General features: G+C 40.9%; 1 protein-coding gene across 2 annotated transcripts in view; it reads right to left on the minus strand.

The window, feature by feature from the left end:
- The window catches only part of RAB3B (RAB3B, member RAS oncogene family), a 56,303-nt gene that overhangs the window by 25,574 nt on the left and 5,298 nt on the right, over positions 1–25,431 (minus strand). For both annotated transcript variants that reach the window (XM_059821608.1, XM_059821609.1), the window contains exon 2: positions 22,399–22,626. In XM_059821608.1, coding sequence (XP_059677591.1) covers positions 22,399–22,626 — 228 coding nt within the window. The remainder of the gene's footprint in view (positions 1–22,398; positions 22,627–25,431) is intronic.

A 25,431-nucleotide genomic window follows, 5' to 3' on the forward strand; every position in this document is an offset into this window, starting at 1 on the left:
ATTTCTGGCCTTGCAGGAAACAGTTTCCATTTCACTGGTATACTCATACCACAGTCACCATCCTCGGAAGAACAAAGTCCAGAGAACAAAATGTATCCCCATTTAAAGCATTAATAAAATTAATACAAAGAACTGAAAGGAAAAAAAAACAGCTTCTTTCCTCGCATAGCACCCAGGTCTTCGTTCTCCATCCAGTGTACCAAAGGGAAAGCAATTTCTCTTGACCAAAGGTTTTCTTTTCATCTTCTGAGTCAGTTGAAAAATTATGAAAGCCACAATAATATCCAGATCTCTCTGCTTAGATGTCTCCTTTTGCTAGTTCTTCACATGAAGCCTGAAGGGAAAGCAGAAGACTTCATCCCTGTCCTACCAGCACTCACTGCACAATGACAAGGCACATGTGTGAGGGCAAGTGCATCCTGTCTTACAAACTGAGAGCTCCCATAAATCTCAGACGGCCTTAGCCAGGCCCTTCTGGCAGACCATGTGGTAGCATCAGAGCTCATCTCCTGCCAACACCTGCAGCTGAGAGAAGGGAATCCCAAGATCTAATCCTCCATAAAGACTCTTTGCCACAGCTGAGCAGTGCTTTGTGCCAGCCTTCCTGATGCTTAGTGACTAAAAATTTCCTGGATTCTAGTTACCCTCATCAAGTGGGGCATAAATAAATATGCTGCAAAGTTTCATCTACGGTATGTACTCTTCCTGGAGTCAAACAGTCAGACAATAAGTATTAGATGATAAAAAATATACACTCTGTTCTAATCTCAAAGTGTCCTTCCACATCACTAATGATATCATATAAAATCAGCCTTGCATTCATTAGGACAGTTGTATCAACAGACAGCAAATGTTATATAAAATCTCTTAGATAAGAACAGGCAACATTCTGGCACATGTTTACTTCCTTTTAATTAATGAACAGACTAGTTGCAGTCTATCTCGTGAAATGAAATGTAAACATAAATGACCTCCACATATGCCCAAGCTTTCAAAACAGCTTATTGACGAGAGCTGCCAGAACAACCTCTCATCCACACTTGCTTCAGTCCTACGTCCATTGCTCTGCCACTTCGAAAATGGAAGAGGCTGCATTTTTGTGCAGAAAGAAGAAAAACAGCAGGTATTAAAGGTGTATCTTGCAAACACAGAGGTTCATCTCTGTGCCCATGAAAGAAGATGGGAGGGATGATACTAGAAATACACTGGAACTTCTCCAGAGGGAATGGGATCTGCTGCAGAGACTGCACTACTGGGAAGGAGACACCTCGTGACACTTCGTGGTGGAGGAAAAAAGGACAAACTGAAATGAGCCAAAAGAACAGCAAAAAAGATGATGGGAGAGCTGGGTTATTAAAAAACATCGGAAAGGTGAGCTGTGTTTGGATGAACTAAGTACCAATGCAGTTTCCTTGGGCAGGGGACAGGCTTTTTCAGCTGTGCCAGAGATCGGCAGGACCAGATCTTCAGGAAGTCTCTCCTTCGAGCTTGAATGACTCTCTGCTTCTGCAGTTCCCAAGGAACATTAGAAACTAAAGACGATAAAGTGATATTATCCTTGTCATAGTCAATAAGATGAAAGAACTGCTGTTGATCTCGCTGGGTCTAGGACTTGTGCCCATCTCACTATTTAACTTTTCAATGGAGGAGAAAAACTCTTCAATCAGTTTTTTTATTTCGTAACCACAGACCTCTGCTTCTGCTGGTGGGTTGTTTTTTTTTTTGTTGTTGGGTTTTTTGTTTGGTTGGTTTTTAAATCTTTGTGTAGAGTTTCTTCTGTCACTTTCAGGGGTTTGGCCAAACTCAGTACCCACAGAGTTCTGAAGAAATCTGGTAAAGCTTAAGATATTCAAAGTTGAAGATGCATTTTGTTCATGCTCTGTTTGCATCCAAGAGACTCAGGTCAGGATTTGATACCTTGTGACATATGCTTGTAGCATGCAGCAGCATCCTCTTGGAGCTTTTCCATTTTGTCAGCTTGTGACATAGTCTGAACGTTGAATAATTTCATAGCACGGTAATGCAGATTAGTGCACAGACTGCACTGAGAAGTATAACCACACTCCAGAGAAGCAGTGTTGTCACCACCTCTATGTCCACATGGTTACTGAAAAGCCATTTCTCAGACATCATTCTCAGATTTCAGGAGCAAATGATGGAAATACAATTAATGAAATTATCTAATGAAAACAGAAACTCAATTACAGGCTTCACATTGTGTCTCAATTAGACTGTGCTTAGGTCAGAATTCTTAGGTGTTAATAGGTTTGTTAAAACAAAGAAAATGAACAAGTGAAGGAAAAAATGCAGTAACAAAAATGCTCATACTTAGCATCTTTGTTTTACTGAAGGTATCACAAAACTTCAATAGCAGTGTATAGCACCAGAGAGTTTTCAAACGCACCTTTATAATAAAAGGGAAAACAAGAAATTCAGAAAGAATGTGCTGTATTAACTTGATATTGCCATGGTAAACGGTTTTACAATCTTGTAAGAAAGATTAAAAAGATCACAAGTTACCATGGTACCATTGCTCCTTCCAGCTTCATGTTTTCAACACAAAATTGAATACTTTAAAGGCACTATGGAGCTGTACTTTCTCCACTGCAAACTCATTCATCCTTTTCTGTGGGAAGCTGCAATAACCAGCACAGGATTTTTTCAGAATTTCTTTGTTCACAGGAGTCGCCAGCTTGTTATTCATAATTCATTATAGTTTCCACAATCTGAAAGTGAAATAATTTCTGAACGCAGTTTTCCAAGGTAACTTCAGACAAAGCATCTGAACCAGATTTTGCTCTCGCATGTGCTGCTGTAGAAGCTGCAGTTTTCTGGGATTGTCTGATCTCAGCTGAGATTAGCAGCTGATCTACTGTTTATTCACTTGCTCAACAGCGACAAAAAACTGCCAGTTACAAAGCATGCTCCTGTCCATCTGGAGTGACAACGCTAGAGTGGCAGCATGGAAAACGAGAAGAGAAAGCATGTCATATGGTATTAAAGCAAGGGAGACAAGGGCCCATCGCCAGGACCTTTTAGGAGTCCTGCTGAGCCTTTGCAAGGACCCTTCTCTCTTCACTGACCTTTTACTAGCAAGTGTTTTCCTCCCAACTATACAATTACCTTCCTGCATCTACTGATTACTTCTGGCCACTTCCAGTGCCCTAGACCTATTTGTATCCCAAACTGTCCTTGCAGAGAAGAGCTGAATTTGGGGCATGTGAGAGACAGACATCTGTAGACACAGGTATGACAAAGTGATGTCCAGGACTACTTTGTGTACTTCCTAAAGTAAAACAGGAATTCAGTTTCAAGGAATGAAGAGCTGATATATAAAAGAAAAAGAAAAAAAGAAAAAGAAAAGAAACACCAGCCTGGAGGTAGCTATTCATTTATATGGAAATACAGATTGTTTTGGCCACAGAGAAACGTTAGGTTTCATAGGTTCGCCGTAAGAGTATACTTCACTTGCCATTACTGCCTGTCTGCTTACCCAGCTGAATGAATACAGGTGTTAACTGACAAGCTATACTTTCCAAATATCATATACAAACTGCCTCATGGACATATCAAGGCTGTCATCTGTTACGTCTAGGAGGAGATGCCACCCTGCCGCTTGACAGGAGCAGATTAAATATCACCAAACCTCTTCCTGATCTTAGCAACTGTGCTCATGTCACATGAATGACTCCTGCAAAACATACAGCGAAAGCAGAGAAGTCAGGTTGCGTCGTTCTGTGTCCACGGAGAACACCACGCTGAGCTACAGAGCAACCCTTCATACATCAGTGGGACTTCCTTCTTCACAGGAGTGCCATCTCTTCCTCTCAACACATCACATTGCCTAAAGGCGAGAGAACTCCAGAGTTTTTCCATCTCCAGAGTCCCCAGAGCAGCCTCACTGGCACTACTGCCAGCTCTGCTGCCAACAGCGCAACAAGCACTGTGCCCGCCTTGGAGCCGTCCTGGGAGAAAACAATTGCAGCTCTGCCATCTGCGGGCACTTGCCAGCTCCCCTTACCTGTGAGTTTCTTCTCCGTGGGGGATAGTTTCCTGCCCAAGCACAACGCTTCACCCCCGCAAGGGACTTGGGGGGGGGAGGAAAAGCAGCAGAGCTCTCCTCCTCCTGCTCAGGCTCAATACAGGGGGCTCTTGTCTACTTAAATAAATGTTATTTGTACGGCTCACCTTGGTAGCACAGGCAGTGTGATTACTCAGATGCTGTATCAAAAACATCGCGCAGAGATAGCTGTAAAACATCCCACTCTTCTCCTCCTGCAGCAGCTGTGGCTATAGGGATTATTTGCATAAGTCACTCAGATCAGTTGCTATCAGTGACTACATGGTGGATTATCACTTAATGTTCTTATATAAATTAGGTTTTTACCTCCTTGACGAAGTGGGTATTTTTGGCTAGGTGGAAAACGTTTTAGGGCCTAGACATCAGCCAGGTCTCCCATAAGGAGACCAGCTGACTTGCTAAGACACAACTTAAAAATCTTTCCAAATGGACAGTAAATTATTTCAATACCATTTTCATACAGGTAAGAACAGTGGAGCTGGTTGTTCTAACTTGTGTATTTAGAGTAGAGCTTATTTATCAAGCATCTGCAGGATCACAACTTAGATAAGTTGATGCGACTTTTGGGGAGCACAAGAGGAATAGCTACATCAAGGAAGGAGTTATCACTTTTAGTTACTTTACAAAGAACAGCACTTCATACCTTGGCTGATTTATACCCACGCAATACAACAGGAAGGCTTCCTACCCATAACTGAATGCTCACAAGAAGTTTTTAGCCCCAGGTTTGAGACGTTGCATCCAACAAACTGCTTTCTCTGAAAATTCTCCACTGTGATATTACGCTTTTTCTCCCTATGCACCATGTACACACACACATCTAAAATGAACAGGCTCCAGTAAATTAAAAACTAAAGGACCAATTTCAAAAGACATCGGTCTGAGCTGGGTGCCTAGACCTCATACATCATTAGTGGGAGTTCAGTATTGCATTTGAACAACCTCCTTCTGAAACGTTTTAGATACAAGAGGTTATTTTGGCACTTTGTCCAGGCAATGCAACCTCTTGACACACAGGCAGAAGTTTTGCTGAAAAATGGCACCGGGTTACCCTCCTCCACAAAGCGTGGCAGCTGAAGGCTGCTACTATCCAGCAGCTGGAAGTTTTCGCACACCTCAGCATGGGGATGCAAAGCTGTGAGTCCCCAGACTCCATACTACTGCCAGGTTAGCAGGTTTTTTGGTTGGTTTGTGTGTGTGGTTTTGGGTTTTGGGGGTTTTTTTTGGTGACGTGGTTTGTCTTTTTGTTTGTCTTTTTTTGGGTGGGTTGTTGGGGTTTTTTTGTTTTTTTGGTTTGTGGTTTTTTTTTTTTTTTTTAACATGACTACCAGTATTACCAATTTCCTGAGGCAAAGAAATATATCTATCCTAGCTAGATATATTCAATGTCTTAATTTGTACTAACAGAAGAACATGTTGTCAAGCTGCTATCACAATTATGTGTCTCCTCCTGTTCATCAAGGAGTAACCACTGAGATAAATTTCAAAATAGTCCAACACATTTTTACTGTACTTTTCAAGCATGTCATACAAACATTATGTATCAGCTGTGCTGGAAATTGAAGCGGTCTTTTAGACATGATGGATTGTTTCTCATTAGCATATCCTCAGGTCAGTAATCAAAATCAATCAACTTAAATCAAATTAGTTCTCCACGCGTTCAGTTAAAATGTATACCATATGCTGGCTGAAATGTATACCAAAGCAAGACTGTGCTGCTGTAGAAAGCTTCTTTCTGCAGCTACATCTAACAGCAACATTGGGTCAACTTCCATTAAAATACTAAAAAAAATAAATCTTTGAATAACTATTTCCAATCAGCCTTGCGTAGGTCCAAAGGATCTATTAACTGACCTGCTGAAATTGGTCATTAGTGACCCGTCACAATACATGCTGTCTCTGCTGGGTCCAATCAGGGGTTAAACACAAGAGTTTACTCTCTGATCAAATAGGACCTTTGAGAAATCACAATTCACAAGGCGTATCCGGAGGCTCAGCTTCAGTAGCATTTGCAAGATTTATATGATGGTATTTAGAGTCATCAGTTACTCCACCTAGTTAAACATCTGGCTGCTGTCAAATTTTCAAGTTGTGCCAAGCTGGAATGCACCTGCTTACAATACCAACTACTTCTTAACATCATTTGTATTACGAGAACGCTTAGGACCCTTCATCATGAAGGCACTGCAGAACGGTAACAGGCTGGCCGAGCAGCACCTCCTCCAGCCACTGCTGGAGGTACATCTGGCCAGGAGGACCAGCAGCGAGCGCTCACAGCCACGGGGCTGCAGGAACCACCACCCCAATCAGCACTACAGTTGCCTCCTCCCTACTAGGCCGTCTACCTTCCATTCATGGAAGACACTGGGCAGACAGCTCTTTGCAGATCCGCGTTTGTTTTTTACCCCACAATTTAGCTGCAGAATCAATATCAAGCTTAAGATTACACACCAGCAGTGTGCTCGCGCATCCTGAGGGACTAGGTGAGAGCCGAGCCACCCTATAGTCCAGTCAGTCCTCAGCCTCTCTACAATGGCTAACAAAACCAGCTGTAGTGGACTGTCTGAAGTTGGCTGGAAAGCGGGCATATAGCCCGTTTTTATATTAAACTCATTTCAGTTATTTTAATGGCCCCGTTCTAACTTGATTCCAAACAGCAGGAAACCTTTGCTTGCCTTTCCACTCTCCTTACTAGAAGCCCCAATTTGTACTCGATGAGACGACCGATCACTGTCATATGTCTAACTAAATGTGTCAAGCAAACAGTATTATAAGAGATTCATAAATGCTAAACCTCTAAGAGGCTTAGGAATGAGAAACATAATCGAGTGTCACTGCCCAAGGCAGAAGAGTTGTTTAGGAATTCTGATAAGCACCAATTCAGCAGATATTCATTTTTATGCTAGTTAACCAGAAACAGGCAGCTTCAGAAAAGAGAAATGCTTCTCTGTCACTGTGCTCATTCACCGGTGTAGAGAAATCACCATGCCATCTCAGCTCAGCAGCTGAAGTGTTTCAGCACCTGGTCCTGAACAGTACAAGCTTCTGATCCAAACAGCGATCAGAAATGGATGTTTCTGGAGTAGATACAAAATTGCAGTGAAGTACAATTGTATAAAACTTTACCAACAGGGGAAACACACCTTCCTAACTTAGAAGCCAATCACCAATAAACCAGCTTGTGGTGGACATCCTTTTCAATACTGTTTCATGTATAACTGAAACCTCTCTTCCTCCCTTGCCTGTACAGACAAACATGCAGATTCAGACAAATTCTACAAGCTCTTTTTATGCCATGATGCTCTCAATTCAAAACTTTTTCTTAACCCTATAGGCGTAATTTAAAGGACATCACCTCTCACAGGTCCCTCCCTCACCGGTAAAACTCTATACCGTGACTACAAGATGCTCCCTGATCATTCTTGGTCGTAAGCCTTAGAAAGCCACTGTCATCACATACACCAGGTAAGTTATCTCATACCCCACTGGCTGATAAATTTTCAGTCAAATTATCTATCGTCACTGCCTGCCTCTCCCTTTCAATGGTAACCAAGGAGTTATGGCAGAAGGAGGACTGCAAATTGATGGGGTTTGGTCCCCCTCCCAGAAGGAGCCTGTGGCTGGAGACTGAGCCCTGGGATGGGCGAGCCCTGGTGTCCCCGCAGGTGGCAGCAGCGCCAGCTCCTGGGGCTGCTCTTCTTTGGTATTTCTGTTCACAGAACACTGTGGACAGGCTTCAAGAGCCAGAACGTCTTCCCGTGCACTCTTCTCAGCTTCAAAGCAAAAGTACATTTTGCACTGAGTAGCCAGCTAGACAGCCTCTCTTCATTACCTTCCTATTGAGGTCCTATTGGCTACCTGCAGGTAAATCCAGCCTGTATTTAATGTCTAAATTTATAGCCATAGTTCTTGTTTATTTTCATACTGGCCTTGACCGCAATATTTCATGCACAGGTACATGCTATGCCACTGATCTGTAAATTGAGTTCCCATAGAAATCTGCCGAAAGGTCGTCTTCACAGCATCAGAAAGGCACCTGAGCACAGCAATACAGATGACCTGATGGAGGCATTCACTTTGCTGTCCTGATTTATTTAACCAGCAATCACATTACCTTGCTCCTTCAATACGTCTGGGCTCACTTCAGTTCACTTTGGTCTCTCTGAACTTGAGACTATTGCATCTGCTGCTGCAAGATGCTCTCCAAAATAGAGTTTGATTTTACAAAGGGCTGAACATCTTCAACTCCTATTTCACCAGTGGAAACATAACCTTCAGTCAAAACACATCTAGACTCAGAGTGATTGCTGCAGCACTGTAAATTAACAATTAGATGCAGGCTTCCAGTGAACTGTCTGAATGGAGGTAGGATAAAGTAGTCAACAAGTGTATCAGTTATCTGTCAACTTTGAACTGCCAGATTTGTTAAAGTCAAAACATGCATACACATAAAAGCATTCTACACTGATAAGCTAATAACAAATTCCTTCTTTGTGGTTTCCACAAGGAAAACATCCTTTTCCTTTAGTTACTTTTTGCACTCTTCTCACTGCACCTATAGGAAGTTCCAATAGCAACATCAAATCAATATGGGTATGCAATCTGCATGCATTTAGCTTCAAAAACAGTATTACTAACTGCTTTCTAAAAGGTAAATGTTTCATGTTATCAAAATAATTCTTAAGGCATATTGACTTTCATGACTCCTTGCTACTTTCAAAATTCGGTTCTCTCCCATAGACAATCAAGCAAAATCTCTCAAGAGGTTCATAGCCTTCTGTTCATTAAAAAAACCCATACTTTGCAATGCTACTTCGAAGGAAGAATTCTGCAAAAGTAGAGCTGGAAAACTGAATTGTATTACAAGTTGAAGAAGCAGAAAGCATGCTGCTATTCATTTTAGTCACTTCCAAGTAATTTCGTTTGAATCTGCTGAAGGCAAATTTCAATGTAAAGTATGAAAGCTCAAGATCATCTAGTTACTAAGATGAATGCCTGCTAAATCTTCATCTGGGACTATTGCCTTCATTTATAAAAACACAATTTCTGCTCCAACAACAGAATTAGCATAAACGCCCTTAGAGTCTTGCTCACAGGATCCACCAGCTATATCTGCTTTCTTATTTCAATCTGAGATTGACGTCAGCAGCATTCACAACCTTTTGAGAACTCATTCTCCAGTTTCTACTTAATTTGATGTCTCAGAACATTTATATGACTCACAAAATTTGATATTCGAAGCTTCAGGGCACAAAGATGGAAAGAAATCCAAAGGGAAAAAAAGACTGTGTTTAATATAGTAAAATAATAGTAAAGAAAAAGAGCCAGATAAAATACAGGCAGGTGCTATTTTTGGCAAGGGTTGTGCAGTAAAAGCAGCGCAATTTTCTCTTTCATTACTCCATAAAACAAAAGAAACACAATTTTCTGTTTCATTCATTACTCATAGTGAATGAGGAGGTCAATTATATAAGCCATGTTAAATGTATATGATTTTGCAGCGATCTGCAAGAGTTGTGCAAAACTTTGGGACCATCAAAGCAAAGAACCAAAGCATCAAGCCTCTCAACAGAGAACGCTTCTTTACACAGAACACACATATCCAACTCTGGGAGAACGCTCCTCTAGAGTCAGAAGTCCCTGCTGGAAACAGCTCCAAATTGCAAGTCCCAATTCAAAGTGCAATCTGTACTGTGCAGAAGTGCAAAACTTGAAAAGAGCTCATTTCTGAGGAGTAGGATGTAATCACATTTGCCAATACAGATTTCATTCTTGCAAACCCCTGTCCCTTCCTCTGCAGATACTCGGGTGCTCTACATCCTCTGGATGAAGGGAAGACCATGCCGATGGGGAGGTGCATCCCTGATTGCACCTCACAGGGAGACAATCTACTGCAGTGCTTCCACTCTCTCAGATGGTGGTCTCTAGTTCCAAGCCTGGGTCTGTGCAAGTCCACCTCTGGTAAAAAACAATCTCTCCTTTTCTGGAAAGGGAACACCAGTCATACGAATCCCTCAAGCCTTGACACGCTGTCAAATTAACACGCTTATTGTTATTAAGCAAGAATTTAATAGATGAGATTTAAAATTAACATGTCTTGGGCATCTTTTCACTTCAAAAAATGGAGATCCAATGAGTCATGACTGAAAAAGTCTCCCTTTGAGAGACTATTTTGAACAAATACTTTATTGAGCAGACAGATTTTAGCAGAACATACATGACTCACCTGTGGCATGAGGGCAATTAAATCTTTAATTTTTTTTTATATCCATAAAATAAGTAGACAAAGTAGAAGTTAAAATCTGCTTCTCATATTTCCTAGTAACAGTTCCAGAGTAGTTAACAAATATGATAGCCTGGATTTACATTTTTTGTGAAGGAAGGTGAGAATATTAAGAAAAGAAATCAATGCTGCAATGATTCTCCGATATGCAGACTATAGTTTAAAAAAATAAAAAGAAAACAAAAAAGAGGGTCACATTGCATGGATTCTGACATTATAACCAACAAAACAAATGCAACCTCTTCTCTGCCCTTGTATTAGGTGATAAAAAGCAGTTTGTTTTTTGGGGGTCTTTTGTTGTTTTGGGGTGGTTTTGTTTTTTGTGGTTTTTTTTTTAAACTCTGGGGTTTTTTTAAATCATCAAACTGACAGCACTGACTCTCGCAGTTGTAGGCTAACATAGTATTATATGTTTGGAGGGCACATCCTCAGGCAGGATAAACAGCTGCCATTGCAAGAACTTGAAAATTCTGAAGATCCCATCTGGAGTAAAAGGGACGCATAGGTTTGATGCTTTCAGTACCAAAGCAAATAAACATCTTGTATGCAGTTAGTGGAAAATAAAGCTATTAGTTTCCTTCTGTTTAAGCACTTGGATTTTGTAAATGCTATGGCAGGTGACTACCTTGCCATCACTTAGCAACATCAGGTTTTGACTCGCAACTGGAGCTATTGTGCTTCCCGGTCTCCCAGCTGTGTGGAGAGGATTTCCACAGCCCATGCTGCAGATGGGAGAACTGCCACATGACTTCAAGCCAACAACGCAGTGATGCAAAGATGCTGTTGTGACTAAGTTACAGCCAGATTCTGCAAGTACCACTGAGTCGGGTAAAATTTCCCGTTAAAACAGTAAGTATCTGGAAAACCAAGACCATTTCCAGATTTAGGCGAGAGATTATTCAAATCACAGTTTTGCCATGACAATGGTGGGGATGATTTTTGCTGAATTTGTTCCCTTTAGATTTCTTGCAGTCTCTTGATAGAATAGTAAGTAGCCCCTATGCATAGTTACAGAATTTTAGCAGGAAATCTGAAATAATTTCAAACATGTCCAAGACTTCAGAATGACGGCCACAGCTTTGAACACGCTACTGTGGAGCAGGGCATACACAGCGCAGAGCAGTAGCAATTACATCACGGGGGCAGAACTTGATGCAGATTCTTCCCTTGGAAGAGTTTGCTTTTCCCTAAGTAAATCATTAACCAGGAGAAGTGAAAGGAAATTACTAATTTTACATTTCCAATCCCTGAAGACTCAGGAGGTATTAAGCAGTTCTCACAAATTTACCTCATTTAATATCTTTGCAGTAGTGACTTTTCCTGCATGCTATTTTCAAGATGAAGGGCATTCTTATAAAAAAGGATAAGGAGCCTTAAACAGGTGTGGAGTTTCAGCTGTCGCATAATTATAGCGCAACAGTTGGAATGAGCATCAGTATAGAAATACTGTTCATCTGGAACCCCGAGCTCCTATAATCAGCCAACCTATTCAAGTCCCTGCTTCACACCATGTCTCACACTTAGGAAAACAACCTAGGAAGGAGCATTGGTGAGGAAGGGTGTATAAAAACAGGCTGAAGAGCTTTGCCAAATGCATACATTCCTCGTCTCGGGAAGTGCAATGCCCAGACATCAACCACCTTGCAGGAAGGCTGGAATCCACATGGTGTTGGTGCAGACTGACACTTCTGTGACAGCAGTTCCATCCCTGCAGAGCCCAGCGCTCCTGGGCTTGCTGCTCGGGGCCACTCCTTGCTGCCTGCAAGCCAGCATTTATGAGCACGGCTTCTTTGGTGTTGCTTTCCACTGTAATTAATGGCACTGGGGTTTTTTTGGTTTTCATTTCATGGTCCCGCTTTGGTTCTACTCTACTTTTGTGCCAGTTTTCACTCTGCTCACTTGCTGGCTTTAGGGCACATCAGTGCTGCGCAGTGGAGTTGTCTACACAGGCCCTCACCTACCAGAGACAGAGCTAGCTCCAGAAGTGGAGATGGCACGGCTGCATCAGCACAAAGCTGTGCTTAAGCTAAATCAGGCTTGCTGCAAGCCCCTGCCATGCTGCACTAAGCACAACCTTCTTGCTTTCAGACAATGCATCTCCCCTCAGTGTTTTACTATACTGCTGAGCAGCTGGATGCACCAGGCCAGGTTAGTGCAGCATTAAACCCTATGTGTGATATAAGCCTGTCCTGCAGATCCTCCAAGTTTACACCAATGTAAGAGATTAGAATCACATCTAAAGACCCTCCCTATTTTTCTGGTAACTGCTAGCACTGTGTCTGTGGGATTGGAGATGGGAGAAAAAACACTGTAAATCCAAATGCTCAATGGCATTTCAACTTCTATACCTTAAATTGTCATTTAAGCTTCTCTCTCTCATGGCTGCACACATTCAGAACTTGCTCTCTGGCAATCATAAACAAGTTTCCACAGTATTGCAAGCAGCAATTTCTGAAATAGCACAACATTCCCAACAATGTGTGACAAGCCTTCAGCCTTGGGCACCTCAGAAATAAGATGGGAAGAAACTAGACACGTAGCAGGACTGAAACTGGCACTTTGTGTTCATCCCATTAGGAACTGGAACAAACCCTGCCATGCTGCATTGCAGTGGACATGCAGTTTGTAGTAATTAGGGTAACAGAAAGGAAGTTTAATCACCCCTTCCAACCCCTGAGTAGCACTATTCTTGTTTCCCTGTCCTCTGTTGCCCTCCATTTAGTCAGCTATACCTCTACAAAGGGAGCAGAGAGCAGGTATAAAAGAATTCCAGCTGAAGACGACTGTGTTTTACAGCAACACGGAACAAGAAGTGTTTACACCTGATGACAGCGGAAACAAATCCAGAGAGGGTTGATTCTGTCCACCTGTAATGTCCACCAAGTTGTCAAGCCATTACTTGACTACACACCCCAAATCACACTTAGCCTCAGTTAATCTCTGTGGGGCTGTCACCATTCTTGTAGCTGAAGCTGATAACAACAACAGAAGTTATTGAGTGTCTCTTCGGAAACTGCACACACATACACATGAACATCGTGAGGTTTGATTTTCTTAACAGTTTTGGTAGTTCTACAACCCAGCAAGGGCTGAGAGAGGGTAGAAGAAGCATAAAGGTCAAGGTCCATCATCATTCCGCTCTTACGCAAGAGAGACTTCAAAAATGCATTCATTAATTAGCCTTGCTCAGCTGTAAATTTCCAGTGTTGTTATTCCATGCAATCAATTGATGCACCAGCGTGCTATATTATAGTCAGAATATTTCTTCTCTAAAAAGGAAACAAGTAAATTGACTTCCTCTCTTTTCCCCAGCTCTCTTGTTCACTCTTATGCATAACTCCATTATTTCAAATTCTGTTACAACAGTACTCTGCGAGAGCTATCCTTACAGTTAATGCAAAAGTGTTTACAAAGGTAAACACTTGATTTCACCAAGAGCAAGCCAGGGTGCATAACACAGAGCCAAGAGAAAACTATAGGAAAAGTGGAATAGCCTTACAGAAATGTGTACAGCATGAGGCTAAAATGCACAGCAAGGAAGCAATTTAGCATTTGGTGGTAATTCCAATGGGAATTAATTTTTTAGCCTTTCAATAATGTAGGACAGTTTTAGAGTTTAAAAAAAAATCCAAAACACATTTGATGGGAGTTATTTCTCTTTCTTCCCTTAAAAAAAAAGAAGAGAGACCTGCAGACCACTTGGTAAAGGACTTTGCATAGACTTATCAAAGCTGACTCACACCAGACTACCACAATTTGGCACTCGGAGCACTTGTCTCCTTTCAGAACAGGGAAGGGCTCAGTGCCCGCTGGCAGTCAGCGGAGCAGGATGCAGTTACCATGGCACTCGAACACTCGGTAACTTCAGAACTGCCACAGCGTTATCACCAGTGTGGGGACCAAAGGAGAGGAAGCAGCAGGTGGATCTTTGAATAAGCGTATGCAAAAGCAAAAACTGCATTAGGGTGAACACCCTGCCTAGTAAAGATCCTTTGCACAGATCCCCTGTATGTTCTATTTTGTCGCTCTGGCTACAAGAAAAGCAGAGAGACAGTAACACCTGATAGACATCAGTAGCATATGTACACACACATATCTACACCCACTGCGCTCTCTCCATGACTTTACCCTCTAGCACTGGTACAGATGTCTGTATCAGTTTGTCAGAGCGACTAGCCAGCCAGAATCTGGCTGAGAAAATACCATCATTGAGCCTTCTTTAAGTAATACACAAAGTCTAATCATTTGAGTCTTACACCACATGAAGTTATTTCAGTTAATAAAGCACAGCAGCTCATAACATAGAGCATTTATCTGCTCTACTTACAGCTGCTCCCCCCAAGTTTCAAACACTCTTGCCACCTTCTGTTTCAGTTTCTAACATAAATTAGTAGCAAAGCAGTGAGCATCTGATATATGATTAGCAAAGAAATGGATGTGAAGCAGACTTAGCAAAAGTAGAGGACTTTTCAAACAAGGTGAAAGTGCACAACAGAAGCACAGGATGCCATGTGTGAGCTAGGCAAAACCCTTGGGACCAGCAGCTCCATTTGGAATGAGGAACACCTCAGCAACACAGCAAAGCCTGGACTGTGACAGAAGCACAGAAGGATACACTAGGATGCCCAGGATGCACTTTCGGGCTACAGTGGCCCCTGACTATAAAATGCAAGGTGCTAAGCTGCTATTGAAAGATGTATCTATCCCCAAACAGGATTTATATGTTTCCCACTTTGCCACTCATTAATATTTGCTGGGCAGCCAGAACGGCTCACCAGAAATCTAGGTTGAGATCAGAGTGTCTCCTGGTAAACATTATGTTGTTCTGCAGATGGGAGAACCTAACCAGCAAGCCATAGGCCTCCCAGTTCTCCACACTGCAGAAGTGTGCCGCATTTTTGTTGTTTCTGGTGCTTCTCACCAGTGTTTCCTTCTGTCAGCACCATACGCGTCTGCAGAGTCCAGCGCTGCTGCCCTCTGACACAACTACACACAGCAGTTAGGTGAATCTCTGAGCACACTGTGGTTACACTGCAGCATCAGCACAATGTAACTACAATTACCAGATAAGAGGTCATTTTGTTTATTAAAAGAAAAAAACCAAAACACAGACCATTTTATGTTGTGGCTAGGGAATAGAGTCACCATTTCCCCTGTGCTGGAAGGATCATCACTCATTCACCTTTCTTACAAATCAAAAGGTGCTTCAGACATCCTCATACGACCTTCCCTCCACATGACTTAAAATAGCCCTTCCCATACAGAAAATCAGTGCTCAACATCTGGGAGCTTAGTTCATGCTGTTTAATGAATCAGGATGACGTTAAATAGCTAGATAACAGAAAATAAATTACAAAGTCCCCACTGCTAAACTCCTGGGTACTCCAGCTGTGCTACAGGCTACAATTTCTCACATCTGAAAAACAGTTTTTGTGGTCTTGGGTTCCTGTTTTTCTCTCTAAAACCAGCCATTCAGCCTGCTCATAAGTGTTGCATAAACATGACACTGCAGTAGACAACACAATGCATGAAAGTTAGAAATGTGAATGAGCTCAACAAAAAGTTGTATTTTCTTATTTGACCAAAAACTGATGACACAGTTTTAAGTACATGCTCACTGAGACAAATACTATGAGAACTCATAAATTCTACCCACTGTATTATCTCATAACTGATCACAGTGTAATCAAGCATATTTAAATATAGAATATACCTAGTCATTATGTAGAAGATAACACTATGAAAGAAAATCATAGAAAGGGTGATTCTGATAAGAGAAGGACAACCGGAAAATGTTTTGAGGCACATGAGTCTAAGACCTTATGTAAAATGATTACTGGAAAGTACCAAAATATCTGTTCTGAATTTCTGCTGTAAAAAGCATTAAATGGAAAATGTCAGGAGGTCAGCAACCCATTTGTCCTTTCAAAGCTCAACTGCCTTACTACATCAGCTGAAGAATTCCCCGTGAAGTTTTCCAAGTACAGCTTTTCCCTATTGGGCAACTAGTTAACATTGTTCCGTTTGCTCTAGAAAAGGTCCAAACCTTTGAACTATCAGCAGCTCTTAACTAACACAAATACACTCAACCCTGCACCTGGATACAGTCTGGTACCTCTGAATGCAATACTGTAACTTTATTCATTTTACTGTAATGCACCGAACAAGGGCAAATGCTCCATATGCCTAGTAACTCTGCAAAGATGGAGCATGAAAAGAGATACTACACCTTGCAGTGAGAGTAAATCCAGTATTGTAAGCAGGAATAACTCCAGTGCTAACAGAGCTTAGAAGGAAATAGAATTTGGCCTTCACTGTAACGTAGAGTTATAATGAGATAACAATGGGATTGAGGCGATTAACTATAAACAGAAATAAACCTTCCATGTCAACTGTTTAACTGCAAATGCAGGAATGCCCTGCTCAGCAAGCCTGGGCTGTTAAATAAGTTCAATAGCGAGTGGGATAAAAATAAAAACCTGAGTGGTTAGTTAAGTTCTTATTTCTCTCCCTTGTATCACTCTTGCAACTCTAATCTTAAAGACCATTCAGAGTGGCATGAGCAGCAAGTTCTTCCCAAAGCAAGAGTATTATTACTCGAGATACAACCAAGGCCTTGGAATTGAATTACAGACACTATTATTGTATATCTTCTCCAGTCAAATATTCTGCATTGTGTTTTAACATCAGTAGTGGTGCTTTACATCCACTTACCCTGATGATTTTCATTCCTGGGACCCAGTAAATCCTCAGTGCTGCAAATAAGATGTAATCCTTGCCTCTCTTACAAGGATCGACCTGTTCTTTCCACTATCATGCTTTTGTCCATTTTAGTCCTTTGTCTACAAACAGCAAATCAGAGAATTTCGCAAGAGCTGTGAATCTACTGAGCAGAATCAAGCCCATTAGATCTTTAGAGATATCCATTGCTTTTGCATCTGTATATTAAGTTACAGAACTCTTACTATCTCTTTTTTTAGAAACAGGTTTTGTGCAAGCATTCAAGTTTAAATTCAGTGCTTATAAGGAACTTAGCAAAAACATGATGGGAATGAGATGCCAGGGGAACAGATGATTGTCTCATCTGAAATGCATAATTAGCTTTTGGTTAAGTGTGCAATTAACATTAAAATTTACAATCAAGTGTGACGGTGTTCTAATTTTACCTCCTTTAAATGAAAGAATTAACTTAGTTACCAGTGTTACTACTTTGAATCCCTTCCCTATGAGGCAAACTGCACAGTAACATCCTGTCATCCAGGTGACAACCGATACAAAAAGCTTTTAAAAACACTATGTATTTGCCTTCTGGATGGCTACGCAGCCTGGGTTTTATTTTGGTTTACACTTTTTTTGTTTTGTAATGGTAACTGCCACTCAGCATAATTAGAAGTTGTTATATTTCTGTTTGTAAAGATCCTTCCCACAAAAAGAGAGTGATGTTCCTTTGCACCCTCTTCCCAGCTGTGCCTGAAAGCTGTAATACGTGTTTCAGACATCCACTACAGCTAATCTCAGACCCCTACAGGTTTCAACAGTTAAGCCATGGAAACATTTTTGTTAATGGGAAAGAAAAAGCTATACTCATCCTAGCAGTTTAAATCTGATAAGCAGCACCTTAAAAGAAAAATCATACTGCAGTCTAAATATGCTGCCTCCATCTGAACATCACACCCTTTTTGCCTTTTATCCTGAAGTTAAATTTAACCACTACGTGCCTTTAAAAAAGGGGGTTGAAAGTAGTGTCAACTGTAATATCAGCTGCCAATCCCTGTATTTAATTATGTTTATTATTAATCACATATGTGCTTATAGTATGCGCAACAAAAATGAGGCTCCACTGTGCAGGGTGCTGTACAAAAGTATAATGAAAGTGTAATGAAATTCCTCACACAAAGCACATATAGTGTGGTGTGCAAAGTGTTGTAGTGTGCAAGTGTTTTCGGCTAAACACTGCCAATGATTTTCCATCAGTAAACTTGTGCTACTATCCAAAGAGCTCATGGAATTAACCTAGACTGGGCCAGCGTGAAGGACCGGAGTTTGCTCCTCAGCAGTTAAACTCAATGCTGCGTTGCTGAAGAGTTCTGCCGTTATTACTACTTACCACCATTATTACTTACCACCAATAGACACACAAAGGCACAGAAGAAGGGAAAAAAAAAATATCTCACATTGTTCTCACCTAAAACCAGAATCACTTTTATTCATTCACCCTGCTTCCATCTGGATCTGGACAAAGTGGCCTTCTCTAGCTGCTAGGCAACCTGAACGCTGCATTGAGTATTAACTGTATGCATTTCCTGAGAACATAACAATGTTACCTTTGAGATTTATTTATAATAAAAAACCATACCTAGCAGAAAATATAATAGCTTTCCTTCAGTAATCAGTAATTAGCAACTCTGGGAATACAAAACTGTTGGTCAAGAAAGAAATAATCCACATGTACACCCCATGTGCAGAAAGATACTATAAATTGGCTCCTTACAAATATATCGTAAGGGAAATGCTTTATATGAAAGTATTATTACAGATGGCAGTGGCATAAAAAAATCTGAATCCAAGAATTACATTCATGTATATATGTAAATATATTATGTAGGTATTCTAGTAAGTAATATGTTTAAATTACCAAACTTCATCCAACCACAGAATGAACTTTCTCAGTAAAGGACTGATTCAATTCAATTTCAATTCAATTCAAATTCAATTTACATAAAAACACCATTCCTAAACAAGACAGAAAAGACTTGAAATTAAAACACAGTCAACCGATCTTGGAGTTCTTTAACGAAGAAAAAATCCACAAAACCTTATTTCACATAACCCCTCTCCAGACCATTTTACTGTTTTGTTCTCCAGCAGCAGAGCTATCACTCTACCTTAAAACCACCATGATACCTTTACCATGTTCCATCCCTCCCAAACACAAGAGATACTCCTTTTAAGTCTTGTCAAACAAGCAGATCATTTCCCAGACTGCTAGGTAACTAGCACAACTGATAGGACTCTTATTAAAATATCAATCTGGGTGATTGAGGTGTTAATGTCAACAAAGCAAGAGGCCCACTAATGGCATCAAAACTGAACAGAGCAGCACTCTTTTTTGATCATTACATCTGACAGCTTGTCAAATCCCGATGCACAAAATACGGACTTCCTCAAACTCAGCACAAACACAAAAGCTAGATCTCTAGCTTAAAAATGCTCATCAGGTTCTACCAGAGGTACTAACCGTGAGACAGGCCAGAAAGACATTTACTGACACAGTGACGTACTGTCAGTCTTTACGTGCAGCTGCTTGGCACTTGAAGCAATACCAATTTTTCTTAGCTTTAAGAAAACCCAAGGAGCTCTTTGTAGCTGGGATCCTACACCCAAATATTCTGCTCTTCTGTTCAACACAGGCAAAAGTCAGTGTAGAAAGTCCCACTGATCACTGATCTCACTGGATCACAGCGCAGCAGTAGTAACCTCCCCCCCACCTTGAGATTCGTAGGACACAAACCAAGGTTATTTGTGGACAGCCTTTGAGCACCTCCAGTCCGCCACAGCTGCATACACTTAAGAGCTCCACAAGCACCCATGAACTGAAGGAGACCTGGCTCCACGGAGCCAAGAACATTACAGGTTCCTAGAAGTGCTCCTCTCTGGATTCGATAAAGACATTTGAAGTGGTTAATTTAAACACTTGTACCTTCTCCTTCTTCACTTAGTTTCACATTAAACCTGATTCAGGTAAGACTTAACATCAAGCTTAGGGGGAGCATAATTAAAAAAATGTCAACATAACCGGAAAGTTGTAAGTAAAAGCAAAGTGTTCAATGGAGCCGCAGGGTCACACACTCACAGAAACTCAATAGCACCTGTAAATCATTTAAAAAAGTAATTGGAAGCCAGGTTGGTAAGAAAACTCTTCCTTCCCACACACAGGAACGCATAGTTTTGGTATGCTAATGGCCCCCACTACTACTACATGTACCCTGAAGAATACATTGAAATTACAAGTTTAGTCTCAGGACAGGCAGGAGGTAAACAAGTTCAAATACTGTGGTTTTTATAGAGGTACACACTTAATGTTTTTGTTAAGGTCCTTAAATTATGACTCATATCAGGGATCCATGCAAGGAGCACAGAAAGATAGAAGAAAAGAACACGAGTCACTCTGGAAACTGTCAAAACGCTTACATGAACCTTTTATTGAAAATAAATTCTAAATCAACAGTGTTGTTGACAACTCCAATATTACAGGTCCTATAGATAGCACCCTCTGAGGAATCCACCTGACATCTCTTATCATAAGTTTAAGGTTATTTAAGCCTTTTCCCCCCCAAAGCCTTCAAACAGATTTAATTAAGATTATTGTTTAATTCATTTTAGTCCCAGTATCTTTGCAACAAACCCAAATATTTCATGGTGCTTTCTGTCTTGCTCTTACACAACTTATTAGAGAATTTCATGTTCCAAGATTAAGACAGACAAACTGGATGGAAATCATCTTTAGTTGCTTACAGGGCCTGAAATACCAACATTCTTATTACCTAAACCCTAAATTAAATCAAACAGTTTCATGTCAGGTTATTTACATTAGTTTCAATGCCAGAATTCTACAACATGAAAAGGATCATTTATTAAATAATTTGTTGTACCTTGTACCCGACAACAGTAAAAAAAGCCGTAAAAAAGAAAAATTCCTCATTTTAGATTCTCACTGATTTACTGTGACTATTCAAGATCATCACAATAAATAAAAAATGTGATTACTACTATATCACATTTAAATGCAATAATTAAAGATTAATTATAAATCAAGTGTATACAAATCAATTAGAAGACTATGCTCTTAGCTGGGGCAGAATTTGCACAGAAATGCTATACAGTTTCAACTCATCTTCAAGTCTGAACTTGAAGCTTAACTTGTGGGAGAAACCACTAAGTAGGCAGCTACTTCGAGTTAGTGAGCTAACTCCTTCGAAATTATTTAAGAGAATATTAGCCTCATATCATCTATTTGAGATCTTTTTACGCAAAACAGACGAGAAGAATCTTGCTAACTGGAATTCCAGCTGGAGCCCCGTGGTACTTTAAAACACAGCATGTTTAAAAAATCTAGGCTCAGATTGCCGAGTAATTCACTGGGACACAGAGGGTTTAAGCACCATCAGGATAAATTGCATTTGCACCGTAGGGTTTAAGTCATTTACCAGCAAGTAGAATAAAAGAAAACACTTACTTTCCATAAAAAGGAACGTCATGAGCTACTGACACAATTGCTTGGGCTTGGTCTGCCACTCTGAAGCTCACAAACTCTTTTTTTTTTTTTTAAACTAGGTTAGGATGCTGTAATTCAAAAAGGCTGAAGAGGTCCCACAACTGGGTATTTGAGCAGAGAGAGCCTCCAGCTTACCTGCACAAGCTCTCTTCCCATTTGATTTACCAAGAAGTCCTGTCAGCAGAGATGGTTTGAAGCATACCTCTGTCTCCCGCCTGAGGAAGGAGGATGGATGAAGTGAGCTGGCTTGGCGCTGCTGAGCAGGCACATGAGTTGCAAGAAGAGACAAGTATCTTCTTTGGAGGACATAAGCTGATAGTGGAAACTATGCCTACAGTTCACTCATTAAGCACTGACTGAATTTCTTCATCTACTAGTGGTCACTCAAAAAGTGCTACTAACGGGCTCCAGACTGAATCACAGAATCACAGAATCAGTACGGTTGGAAAAGACCTGTAAGATCATCGAGTCCAACCTGAAGACTGCTTTGGGTTTGTTGCAGTTTAATAGTACACTGACTCCTGAGAACGTAGAGCCGCAGCTTAAGACCATATCAGGAGTCCCACCACTTGAGTGAGACAGCAATACAAAGAGAACTTACTCAGCTATACTGCAGGGATACAAATGATACAGCCACACAAAACTTACGAACAATCAAAATCTGTATTAATCCAAAAATCTTCTTCCAAACAAGCTATTTTTACCATCATATCTTTGCTGGGATTAATATAAAGCATTTTTAAAAACACTGGCACTTACCCAAATCTGCAGTTTCACCCGCTTGTCATTCCTATAAACTGTTTTCACCTTGAAGTCAATTCCTACCGTGCTAACGAAGGCTGGTGTGAAAGTGTCATCAGCGTATCTGAAGAGGAAGGATGTTTTGCCCACACTGCTGTTGCCAATGATCAGGAGTTTGAACATGTAATCAAAATTTTGATCTGAAGTATCTTTCTGTCTGTATCTGGCATCTGTTACTGAAGCCATCTAAGAAAATGACAAACATTGAAAAAGAACAGATTTAAGAGCAGTTCAGCATTTGTTTTCCTTAACTATGTACCATATGTTTAGCTTATCTCTCTTCTTTCTAATATCATAATCACTATATCTGCTGAATAAAGAGGAACACACCTTGAAATACTCTTTTAAATCCTGGCTTTAAATTTCTATTACCCACTTGTACTGGTAAGATTTCCAAACCCAAGAAATACACCTGTTGCACCGCTTTGTGTTTAAAAGAATAACAGATGGCTATTGCAGCTTGTTCAAATACTAGTGGGGAAACAGCATTCTTTACTCCTGTGGCAGGGTGCCACTTCTGTTGCTCCAATAAACTGGAGTACTGCAACCAAGAATTAAAATCTTTGACAGTGCATCCAACTATGCAATTCGTTAAGCAGCCTCCAAGGCAGGTAAACCTAAATAATTCCTTTTATGACTGCTATGGAAAATCTGCATTTCTAGCATATGCATCACCACCATTTTATCCTTAGAAAAGTTCTGTCCTCAACATCTACAGAAAAAAAAAAGCAATGGGAGAAGATGAAACACCAGGAATTTCAGCTGAAAACTTTGAATCCATCCAACACCTATCTACTCTCAAGACTGCAATTAAAATAAACAGCACCTGCATAAAACATGATGGCTCAGCGGGGCTGCAGGGGGCATTTGGAAGAGATGAAATACCCCTTTTGATTATGGGGGAGGTGAGAGCTGGGGATGTTAGTGGGGTGGGGAGAGGGGAAGATGCAGCTTCAGAGATCCCTCCTTTCTCTTGTGACCCTGAACTGGATTCGGAAACAAAAAACAACTGCAGAGTCTGAAATACCAAGATGGGTGGAACTCTCTGAGCAGCCCTGGCTGCTTTAACATACACAGCTCAGACACTCCATGGGAGAAGGCAGGTCCCTGCCTTTTCTTCTCTGCTTGTACAGAGCAGAAGACAGCTACACAGACCAAATTACTACAGAGAGGAGAAAAAGGAAACTTCACCTTGTAACAGATACACCACACTTTTCATCTGTAATGCTCTTTCAAAATCTACTCCACATCAAACAAGCATACCTCGGCTCCTTATAACCAGTCAGGGGGTTGTGCAAACTGGGGCAATGACAGCGTGGGTCTGATTAGCAGCTACTCGTCCACCAAACTATGACACGTGCTACTTGTGTGCAGTGTCAGAAGGCACCGAGTGGTGCTCTTCTTCCCGCAGCATCCAAAGAAATAAGTTAATTTCCCCCTCAACTCTGATTCATGGGCATATTTGGGAACAAAACTCCCACCAATGTCTACTCTCACCACGTGCCCAAATACTTTCCTTCTTAGCAAGTCTCACCTGCACACAGGACTTCACTCACTCACTGAAAAAAAAAACAAAAACAGTTCAAAATTCACTGTAGTTAAACAGCTATAAAGCAAAATGCTTTCCAAAGGCAATTTAAATTGGGATGTCAGTTTAACTTTAATTCCCAACAGAGGGGAAACAAACCAAAACCAACCCAGTTTAAACTTCAGTGAAATATGCATGACGGTTTATCTCTGATTAAACACATGCAACTTTCACACACAGAAAAGGGCTGGTGCAGCAGACATTTCATTCACAGGCTGCATTAATGAGGACAGTTTCTGAAGAACTTTATCAGTAGCTCAATGGTCAACAGCTGCACTGAATGCACTAAAACCTTCCCACAAGTGATTCTCTGTGGGATGGAACACAGTTCTGATACACACTCTTCTGAACTTCAGCTGCTCTTCAGTACGACTACAGTCCTTTGCAAGCACTCCAAAAAACCCAACTACAAATTTTCTTCTCACCAGTGTATCAGAAAAGGGCTCTTCTACCCGTGTCTTATGGTTTATAACAGGAATTTCTAAAATTAAGTATTCAACATCAGTGAATTCCATGCACACACTCAGGCCAATGCATTCACTGCCTCAATTCAAATGTTAGAAATCTCAGCTGCAATAATTATGAATCCAGATGATTAGTTTATTTGTACCATCACCAAGCTGGAAGACAGGAAGAAGTTCTGTATTTGACTAATTTATCTTCCTCATACACATACATAACTTCCACAAATGCCATTGAGAACACACGTGCACTTACTAAAGAAGAAAAAAAAAAAATTAAAAATCTCTACTTCTCCATTCCACTGACAGAGGCTTGAAAAAAGTCAGATGCCCTCATCACTTGAAGCCTGGTCATTTAAAGATTCAGAGGCTGACCTTTAACAAAGAAGTATTCCAGTAATCATACAGGAATCAATATCTTCTTTCTGCCCCTGCCTTCGCAGAATCCATCTGCACACTCCAAGCTGATCTTTTAAATGAAACACTGCTGCTTCTATTAACCCCCCTAGATTGCTATAATCAAAAGTGTACCTGGCTACAAATGCGACTTTCATATCTCAGTTAAAAAAGCAATTACAGAATGCGGCCAGCTAGAGCAGCTTTGTTAGAACCACAATGCAGAAAATAAGATCAAACGATACTTGCACCGAACGCGGGGCTGTTGTCATAGAAGCACAACACTTGCTGGCCTGCGCGTGCCACTGCGCTACACCGAAGATGCTGCAGGTCGGCTCCTTGAATCATTAGAGGCAGCATCAGAGCACAAAAATTTCTAAGGAAAAATCCATCCCCTTGCTTAAATGTGACTTTTCCCTTTCCCCTCCTTTGGTCAATAGAGTGAAACTGAAAGTACTTCAGTACTAATTACTGATTACTCCTCTGATAGCAGATCATTACTGAAGATGTACTCCACCAGCATTTGGGCTGAAAGCACTCACAGGG

The sequence above is a fragment of the Gavia stellata genome, chromosome 10 (genome assembly GCF_030936135.1).
Source record: "Gavia stellata isolate bGavSte3 chromosome 10, bGavSte3.hap2, whole genome shotgun sequence".
Taxonomy (NCBI): Eukaryota; Metazoa; Chordata; class Aves; order Gaviiformes; family Gaviidae; genus Gavia; species Gavia stellata.